This window comes from Coregonus clupeaformis, chromosome 20 (genome assembly GCF_020615455.1).
Source record: "Coregonus clupeaformis isolate EN_2021a chromosome 20, ASM2061545v1, whole genome shotgun sequence".
Classification (NCBI taxonomy): Eukaryota; Metazoa; Chordata; class Actinopteri; order Salmoniformes; family Salmonidae; genus Coregonus; species Coregonus clupeaformis.
The window spans coordinates 59,260,318-59,271,212 of NC_059211.1; the positions used below are offsets into that span (position 1 = coordinate 59,260,318).

A 10,895-nucleotide genomic window follows, 5' to 3' on the forward strand; every position below is an offset into this window, starting at 1 on the left:
TCACCAACATCTTGTTGCATCTATCAGACTGCAGACTGCAGAGTGAATGGCAAGAAAGTGCTTTTGTGACTCGTTTACTCTATGGTGTGACGGGGGCGGGGCTTGGTGGGGCAGGGGGCAGGGCTTGGTGTGACAGGGGCGGGGCTTGGTGTGACAGGGGGAAAGACGACTCCAGTAGCAAACAGAGTAAAGTATAAAAACAGACATTACACGCGCTGGAGATGCAGATCCCATTTAACAAACCAAACATTGAAATACCGTTATAGAAGTTCAAGTAAAGTTCCAAACCGGTCTGTGCATCAATACCGGCATATAGGACAACTTTTGGTCGTGTAGTGTATGTTAATCTCAAAATTCTAAAGGCACTCGCACATCTGAGCTATCTTTGTTGCAGGTGCCATGGTAACAGTTGAATAAGATGAGAAAAAATAAGAAACCCACACACTGCTCTTGATAGTATCACTGCTCTTGATAGTATCACTGCTCTAGATAGTGTCACTGCTCTTGATAGTGTCACTGCTCTTGATAGTATCACTGCTCTTGCTAGTATCACTGCTCTTTATTTACGTAACGCTTAAGAGCAGTGACACTATCAAGAGCAGTGATACTAGCAAGAGCAGTGTATGTTTATCTCCAGAGGGAAATCAGTTTTTCATATAGCAGCTGTAATCAAAACGGTAGAAGCTGATGAGGATATGATTGTTGTCCTACTAGGCTCCCATGCTGGTCCATGCCCTGACCTCCAGGAAGATAGTGAAGCTGGCAGCTCATCCAGACGGGCAGCACTATCTGGCCCTGTCGGCCAATGGAGAGGTCTTCTCCTGGGGCTGTGGAGACGGGGGCCGCCTGGGGCATGGAGACACCACGTAATTTACTACACTACACTCAAAAACATGGAAATGATTTATGAACCAGAGTAGAAATGTGTGACCGGATTTCTTCTGTATGTCTACTAAGTTCAGTGAGTCTGCACCTCATATATTATAGTCCAGTTACTGTCTGAGACCACATAAGTTACATTTAGGTCACCAGTGAGCCACACCAGCTCACCAGCAGCATATCCTGCCAGAGACAGCCTGTTCTCAGCCTATACCTCTGCTCCTACCTGTCCTAGGTATCATAACCTGTTCCTCTCCTCTCCCCCACCAGGTATCTGGAGGAGCCAGCGGTGATCACAGCGTTCACAGGGAAGCAGACCGGGAAGCATGTGGTGCATGTAGCCTGCGGGAGCACCTACAGCGCGGCTATCACAGCTGACGGAGAGCTGTACACCTGGGGCAGGGGCAACTACGGACGTCTGGGACACGGTGAGCATCCTGTTCTCCTCTCCTTAACCCGTTTCTCCTGGTCTACACAATACTGGGCTAACCCTAACCACTGCTGGACTAAACCTACTCCTAACCACTGCTGGACTAAACCTAACCCTAACCACTGCTGGACTAAACCTAACCCTAACCACTGCTGGACTAAACCTACTCCTAACCACTGCTGGACTAAACCTAACCCTAACCACTGCTGGACTAAACCTAACCCTAACCACTGCTGGACTAAACCTAACCCTAACCACTGCTGGACTAAACCTAACCCTAACCACTGCTGGACTAAACCTAAACCCTAACCACTGCTGGACTAAACCTAACCCTAACCACTGCTGGACTAAACCTAACCCCTAACCACTGCTGGACTAAACCTAACCCTAACCACTGCTGGACTAAACCCAAACCCTAACCACTGCTGGACTAAACCTAACCCTAACCACTGCTGGACTAAACCTAACCCTAACCACTGCTGGACTAAACCTAACCCTAACCACTGCTGGACTAAACCTAACCCTAACCACTGCTGGACTAAACCTAACCCTAACCACTGCTGGACTAAACCTAAACCCTAACCACTGCTGGACTAAACCTAAACCTAACCACTGTGGACTAAACCTAACCCTAACCACTGCTGGACTAAACCTAACCCTAACCACTGCTGGACTAAACCTAAACCCTAACCACTGCTGGACTAAACCTAAACCCTAACCACTGCTGGACTAAACCTAACCCTAACCACTGCTGGACTAAACCTAACCCTAACCACTGCTGGACTAAACCTAACCCTAACCACTGCTGGACTAAACCTAAACCCTAACCACTGCTGGACTAAACCTAACCCTAACCACTGCTGGACTAAACCTAACCCTAACCACTGCTGGACTAAACCTAACCCTAACCACTGCTGGACTAAACCTAACCCTAACCACTGCTGGACTAAACCTAACCCTAACCACTGCTGGACTAAACCTAACCCTAACCACTGCTGGACTAAACCTAAACCCTAACCACTGCTGGACTAAACCTAACCCTAACCACTGCTGGACTAAACCTAAACCCTAACCACTGCTGGACTAAACCTAACCCTAACCACTGCTGGACTAAACCTAACCCCTAACCACTGCTGGACTAAACCTAACCCTAACCACTGCTGGACTAAACCTAACCCTAACCACTGCTGGACTAAACCTAACCCTAACCACTGCTGGACTAACCCTAACCACTGCTGGACTAAACCTAACCCTAACCACTGCTGGACTAAACCTAACCCTAACCACTGCTGGACTAACCCTAACCACTGCTGGACTAAACCTAACCCTAACCACTGCTGGACTAAACCTAACCATTCAGAGCTGCACTTTAAACTCTGTGACTTTATTATAAGGACAAGCATAGCTTTCAATTCACTATCATGATATTAAACATCAGCTAATGTATTAGAATGATGGCCTTGAGTCTGGGCCTGTGACTGACCATGTTCTCGCTCTCCCCCGTGTCTCTGTCTGGGCCTGTGACTGACCATGTTCTCGCTCTCCCCCGTGTCTCTGTCTGGGCCTGTGACTGACCATGTTCTCGCTCTCCTCCGTGTCTCTGTCTGGGCCTGTGACTGACCATGTTCTCGCTCTCCTCCGTGTCTCTGTCTGGGCCTGTGACTGACCATGTTCTTAGCCTCCCCGTGTCTCTGTCTGGGCCTGTGACTGACCATGTTCTTAGCTCTCCCCGTGTCTCTGTCTGGGCCTGTGACTGACCATGTTCTCGCTCTCCTCCGTGTCTCTGTCTGGGCCTGTGACTGACCATGTTCTTGCTCTCCCCCGTGTCTCTGTCTGGGCCTGTGACTGACCATGTTCTCGCTCTCCTCCGTGTCTCTGTCTGGGCCTGTGACTGACCATGTTCTCGCTCTCCCCCGTGTCTCTGTCTGGGCCTGTGACTGACCATGTTCTCGCTCTCCCCCGTGTCTCTGTCTGGGCCTGTGACTGACCATGTTCTCGCTCTCCTCCGTGTCTCTGTCTGGGCCTGTGACTGACCATGTTCTCGCTCTCCCCCGTGTCTCTGTCTGGGCCTGTGACTGACCATGTTCTCGCTCTCCCCCGTGTCTCTGTCTGGGCCTGTGACTGACCATGTTCTCGCTCTCCTCCGTGTCTCTGTAGGTTCCAGCGAGGACCAAACTATTCCCATGCTGGTGACGGCTCTAAAAGGAATGAAGGTGCTGGATGTGGCGTGTGGCAGTGGAGACGCCCAGACCCTGGCTGTCACAGAGAACGGTGAGACACTAGGATCATTAACTATGGACTACAGGGGACTGAGACACTAGGATCATTAACTATGGACTACAGGGGACTGAGACACTAGGATCATTAACTATGGACTACAGGGGACTGAGACACTAGGATCATTAACTATAGACTACAGGGGACTGAGACACTAGGATCATTAACTATATACTACAGGGGACTGAGACACTAGGATCATTAACTATGGACTACAGGGGACTGAGACACTAGGATCATTAACTATGGACTACAGGGGACTGAGACACTAGGATCATTAACTATAGACTACAGGGACTGAGACACTAGGATCATTAACTATGGACTACAGGGGACTGAGACACTAGGATCATTAACTATAGACTACAGGGGACTGAGACACTAGGATCATTAACTATGGACTACAGGGGACTGAGACACTAGGATCATTAACTATGGACTACAGGGGACTGAGACACTAGGATCATTAACTATATACTACAGGGGACTGAGACACTAGGATCATTAACTATGGACTACAGGGGACTGAGACACTAGGATCATTTACTATATACTACAGGGGACTGAGACACTAGGATCATTAACTATGGACTACAGGGGACTGAGACACTAGGATCATTAACTATATACTACAGGGGACTGAGACACTAGGATCATTAACTATAGACTACAGGGGACTGAGACACTAGGATCATTAACTATGGACTACAGGGGACTGAGACACTAGGATCATTAACTATAGACTACAGGGGACTGAGACACTAGGATCATTAACTATGGACTACAGGGGACTGAGACACTAGGATCATTAACTATATACTACAGGGGACTGAGACACTAGGATCATTAACTATATACTACAGGGGACTGAGACACTAGGATCATTAACTATATACTACAGGGGACTGAGACACTAGGATCATTAACTATGGACTACAGGGGACTGAGACACTAGGATCATTTACTATGGACTACAGGGGACTGAGACACTAGGATCATTTACTATATACTACAGGGGACTGAGACACTAGGATCATTAACTATGGACTACAGGGGACTGAGACACTAGGATCATTAACTATATACTACTGGGGACTGAGACACTAGGATCATTAACTATAGACTACAGGGGACTGAGACACTAGGATCATTAACTATATACTACTGGGGACTGAGACACTAGGATCATTAACTATAGACTACAGGGGACTGAGACACTAGGATCATTAACTATAGACTACAGGGGACTGAGACACTAGGATCATTAACTATGGACTACAGGGGACTGAGACACTAGGATCATTAACTATGGACTACTGGGGACTGAGACACTAGGATCATTAACTATGGACTACAGGGGACTGAGACACTAGGATCATTAACTATAGACTACAGGGGACTGAGACACTAGGATCATTAACTATGGACTACTGGGGACTGAGACACTAGGATCATTAACTATGGACTACAGGGGACTGAGACACTAGGATCATTAACTATGGACTACAGGGGACTGAGACACTAGGATCATTAACTATGGACTACTGGGGACTGAGACACTAGGATCATTAACTATGGACTACTGGGGACTGAGACACTAGGATCATTAACTATGGACTACTGGGGACTGAGACACTAGGATCATTAACTATGGACTACTGGGGACTGAGACACTAGGATCATTAACTATGGACTACTGGGGGACTGAGACACTAGGATCATTAACTATGGACTACTGGGGACTGAGACACTAGGATCATTAACTATAGACTACACAGGGGACTGAGACACTAGGATCATTAACTATAGACTACAGGGGACTGAGACACTAGGATCATTAACTATAGACTACAGGGGGACTGAGACACTAGGATCATTAACTATAGACTACAGGGGACTGAGACACTAGGATCATTTACTATAGACTACAGGGGACTGAGACACTAGGATCATTAACTATATACTACAGGGGACTGAGACACTAGGATCATTAACTATGGACTACAGGGGACTGAGACACTAGGATCATTAACTATAGACTACAGGGGACTGAGACACTAGGATCATTAACTATGGACTACAGGGGACTGAGACACTAGGATCATTAACTATGGACTACAGGGGACTGAGACACTAGGATCATTAACTATGGACTACAGGGGACTGAGACACTAGGATCATTAACTATAGACTACAGGGGACTGAGACACTAGGATCATTAACTATAGACTACAGGGGACTGAGACACTAGGATCATTAACTATGGACTACAGGGGACTGAGACACTAGGATCATTTACTATATACTACTGGGGACTGAGACACTAGGATCATTTACTATGGACTACAGGGGACTGAGACACTAGGATCATTAACTATATACTACTGGGGGACTGAGACACTAGGATCATTAACTATGGACTACAGGGGGACTGAGACACTAGGATCATTAACTATGGACTACAGGGGACTGAGACACTAGGATCATTAACTATATACTACTGGGGACTGAGACACTAGGATCATTAACTATAGACTACTGGGGACTGAGACACTAGGATCATTTACTATGGACTACAGGGGACTGAGACACTAGGATCATTAACTATATACTACTGGGGACTGAGACACTAGGATCATTAACTATATACTACAGGGGACTGAGACACTAGGATCATTAACTATAGACTACAGGGGACTGAGACACTAGGATCATTAACTATATACTACTGGGGACTGAGACACTAGGATCATTAACTATAGACTACAGGGGGACTGAGACACTAGGATCATTAACTATAGACTACAGGGGACTGAGACACTAGGATCATTAACTATAGACTACAGGGGACTGAGACACTAGGATCATTAACTATGGACTACAGGGGACTGAGACACTAGGATCATTAACTATAGACTCTTTACTATAGACTCTTTACTGGGCCTTATCCTTCACTGTCATATATGTTAATTCATGTGACACAGACCTTTTGATTGAAAGTTGTTAGACAGAGTATTTGCGTGTAGTGGACAGAGTATTTGCGTGTAGCAGACAGAGTATTTCCTGACATTCTGAAGCTGTCACACTTTTTCCATATTTGACCCCATTGTAATGTTAGCTCCTTAACACCCTCCATCTCTTGTCTCTCCGTTTAGGCCAGGTGTGGTCGTGGGGGATGGGGACTATGGGAAGCTGGGTCGTGGAGGCAGCGACGGCTGTAAGACCCCCTAAACTGGTGGAGAAGCTTCCAGGACCTGGACATAGTGAAGGTGTGCTGTGGGAGTCAGTTCTCTGTAGCACAGACTAAGGATGGACAGGTGTACACCTGGGGGAAGGGAGACAACCAGCGCCTCGGCCACGGCACCGACTTCGAACATGTCCGGATACCCAAAACTGCTGGACAGTCTACAAGGTTAGTAGCTCAGTAATCCACAGGGTTAGTAGCTCAGTAATCCATAGGTTAGTAGCTCAGTAATCCATAGGGTTAGGTAGCTCAGTAATCCATAGGGTTAGTAGCTCAGTAATCCATAGGGTTAGTAGCTCAGTAATCCACAGGGTTAGTAGCTCAGTAATCCACAGGGTTAGTAGCTCAGTAATCCACAGGGTTAGTAGCTCAGTAATCCATAGGGTTAGTAGCTCAGTAATCCACAGGGTTAGTAGCTCAGTAATCCACAGGGTTAGTAGCTCAGTAATCCATAGGGTTAGTAGCTCAGTAATCCACAGGGTTAGTAGCTCAGTAATCCATAGGTTAGTAGCTCAGTAATCCATAGGGTTAGTAGCTCAGTAATCCATAGGGTTAGTAGCTCAGTAATCCATAGGGTTAGTAGCTCAGTAATCCATAGGGTTAGTAGCTCAGTAATCCATAGGGTTAGTAGCTCAGTAATCCATAGGGTTAGTAGCTCAGTAATCCATAGGGTTAGTAGCTCAGTAATCCATAGGGTTAGTAGCTCAGTAATCCAAGGGTTAGTAGCTCAGTAATCCACAGGGTTAGTAGCTCAGTAATCCATAGGTTAGTAGCTCATAATCCAGGGTTAGTAGCTCAGTAATCCACAGGGTTAGTAGCTCAGTAATCCACAGGGTTAGTAGCTCAGTAATCCATAGGGTTAGTAGCTCAGTAATCCATAGGGTTAGTAGCTCAGTAATCCATAGGGTTAGTAGCTCAGTAATCCATAGGGTTAGTAGCTCAGTAATCCACAGGGTTAGTAGCTCAGTAATCCATAGGTTAGTAGCTCAGTAATCCACAGGTTAGTAGCTCAGTAATCCACAGGGTTAGTAGCTCAGTGAATCCATAGGGTTAGTAGCTCCAGTAATCCACAGGGTTAGTAGCTCAGTAATCCATAGGGTTAGTAGCTCAGTAATCCACAGGGTTAGTAGCTCAGTAATCCACAGGGTTAGTAGCTCAGTAATCCATAGGGTTAGTAGCTCAGTAATCCAGCAGGGGTTAGTAGCTCAGTAATCCACAGGGTTAGTAGCTCAGTAATCCACAGGGTTAGTAGCTCAGTAATCCACAGGGTTAGTAGCTCAGTAATCCACAGGGTTAGTAGCTCAGTAATCCACAGGTTAGTAGCTCAGTAATCCACAGGGTTAGTAGCTCAGTAATCCATAGGGTTAGTAGCTCAGTAATCCATAGGGTTAGTAGCTCAGTAATCCACAGGGTTAGTAGCTCAGTAATCCACAGGGTTAGTAGCTCAGTAATCCACAGGGTTAGTAGCTCAGTAATCCACAGGGTTAGTAGCTCAGTAATCCACGGGTTAGTAGCTCAGTAATCCATAGGGTTAGTAGCTCAGTAATCCATAGGTTAGTAGCTCAGTAATCCATAGGGTTAGTAGCTCAGTAATCCATAGGGTTAGTAGCTCAGTAATCCACAGGGTTAGTAGCTCAGTAATCCATAGGGTTAGTAGCTCAGTAATCCATAGAGGGTTAGTAGCTCAGTAATCCGCAGGGTTAGTAGCTCAGTAATCCATAGGGTTAGTAGCTCAGTAATCCATAGGTTAGTAGCTCAGTAATCCACAGGGTTAGTAGCTCAGTAATCCACAGGGTTAGTAGCTCAGTAATCCATAGGGGTTAGTAGCTCAGTAATCCACAGGGTTAGTAGCTCAGTAATCCACAGGGTTAGTAGCTCAGTAATCCACAGGGGTTAGTAGCTCAGTAATCCACAGGGTTAGTAGCTCAGTAAATCCACAGGGTTAGTAGTTCAGTAATCCACAGGGTTAGTAGCTCAGTAATCCACAGGGTTAGTAGCTCAGTAATCCACAGGGTTAGTAGCTCAGTAATCCACAGGGTTAGTAGCTCAGTAATCCATAGGGTTAGTAGCTCAGTAATCCACAGGGTTAGTAGCTTCGGTAATCACAGGGTTAGTAGCTCAGTAATCCACAGGGTTAGTAGCTCAGTAATCCATAGGGTTAGTAGCTCAGTAATCCACAGGGTTAGTAGCTCAGTAATCCACAGGTTAGTAGCTCAGTAATCCACAGGGTTAGTAGCTCGGTAATCCACAGGGTTAGTAGCTCAGTAATCCACAGGGTTAGTAGCTCAGTAATCCACAGGGTTAGTAGCTCAGTAATCCACAGGGTTAGTAGCTCAGTAATCCATAGGGTTAGTAGCTCAGTAATCCATAGGGTTAGTAGCTCAGTAATCCAAGGGTTAGTAGCTCAGTAATCCACAGGGTTAGTAGCTCAGTAATCCATAGGGTTAGTAGCTCAGTAATCCATAGGGTTAGTAGCTCAGTAATCCACAGAGGTTAGTAGCTCAGTAATCCACAGGGTTAGTAGCTCAGTAATCCACAGGGTTAGTAGCTCAGTAATCCACAGGGTTAGTAGCTCAGTAATCCACAGGTTAGTAGCTCAGTAATCCACAGGGTTAGTAGCTCAGTAATCCATAGGGTTAGTAGCTCAGTAATCCATAGGGTTAGTAGCTCAGTAATCCACAGGGGTTAGTAGCTCAGTAATCCACAGGGTTAGTAGCTCAGTAATCCAGGGTTAGTAGCTCAGTAATCCATAGGGTTAGCTAGCTCAGTAATCCATAGGGTTAGTAGCTCAGTAATCCATAGGGTTAGTAGCTCAGTAATCCACAGGGTTAGTAGCTCAGTAATCCATAGGGTTAGTAGCTCAGTAATCCACAGGGTTAGTAGCTCAGTAATCCACAGGGTTAGTAGCTCAGTAATCCACAGGGTTAGTAGCTCAGTAATCCACAGGGTTAGTAGCTCAGTAATCCATAGGTTGTAGCTCAGTAATCCATAGGGTTAGTAGCTCAGTAATCCAGGGTTAGTAGCTCAGTAATCCATAGGGTTAGTAGCTCAGTAATCCACAGGGTTAGTAGCTCAGTAATCCATAAGGGGTTAGTAGCTCAGTAATCCAAGGGTTAGTAGCTCAGTAATCCACAGGTTAGTAGCTCAGTAATCCATAGGGTTAGTAGCTCAGTAATCCACAGGGTTAGTAGCTCAGTAATCCACAGGGTTAGTAGCTCAGTAATCCGTAGGGTTAGTAGCTCAGTAATCCACAGGGTTAGTAGCTCAGTAATCCAAGGGTTAGTAGCTCAGTAATCCACAGGGTTAGTAGCTCAGTAATCCACAGGGTTAGTAGCTCAGTAATCCAAAAGGTTAGTAGCTCAGTAATCCATAGGGTTAGTAGCTCAGTAATCCATAGGGTTAGTAGCTCAGTAATCCATAGGGTTAGTAGCTCAGTAATCCACAGGGTTAGTAGCTCCAGTAATCCATAGGGTTAGTAGCTCAGTAATCCACAGGGTTAGTAGCTCAGTAATCCACAGGGTTAGTAGCTCAGTAATCCACAGGGTTAGTAGCTCAGTAATCCATAGGGTTAGTAGCTCAGTAATCCATAGGGTTAGTAGCTCAGTAATCCACAGGGTTAGTAGCTCAGTAATCCATAGGGTTAGTAGCTCAGTAATCCACAGGGTTAGTAGCTCAGTAATCCATAGGGTTAGTAGCTCAGTAATCCACAGGATAGTGAGCTCAGTAATCCACAGGGTTAGTAGCTCAGTAATCCACAGGGTTAGTAGCTCAGTAATCCACAGGGTTAGTAGCTCAGTAATCCCACAGGGTTAGTAGCTCAGTAATCCATAGGGTTAGTAGCTCAGTAATCCATAGGGTTAGTAGCTCAGTAATCCATAGGGTTAGTAGCTCAGTAATCCACAGGGTTGAAGTAGCTCAGTAATCCACAGGTTAGTAGCTCAGTAATCCACAGGGTTAGTAGCTCAGTAATCCATAGGGTGTAGTAGCTCAGTAATCCATAGGTTAGTAGCTCCAGTAATCCATAGGGTTAGTAGCTCAGTAATCCATAGGGTTAGTAGCTCAGTA

At 46.0% G+C, this 10,895-nt stretch overlaps 1 protein-coding gene across 1 annotated transcript in view; it reads left to right on the forward strand.

Moving 5' to 3' along the window:
- LOC123481508 (E3 ubiquitin-protein ligase HERC2-like) overlaps positions 1-6,893 on the forward strand; it is a 63,173-nt gene extending 56,280 nt beyond the window's left edge. Inside the window, exons 12-15 of the mRNA XM_045205832.1 lie at positions 715-866; positions 1,150-1,307; positions 3,467-3,580; positions 6,742-6,893. Coding sequence (XP_045061767.1) covers positions 715-866; positions 1,150-1,307; positions 3,467-3,580; positions 6,742-6,893 — 576 coding nt within the window. The remainder of the gene's footprint in view (positions 1-714; positions 867-1,149; positions 1,308-3,466; positions 3,581-6,741) is intronic.
- The last annotated feature ends 4,002 nt before the right edge of the window (positions 6,894-10,895 follow it).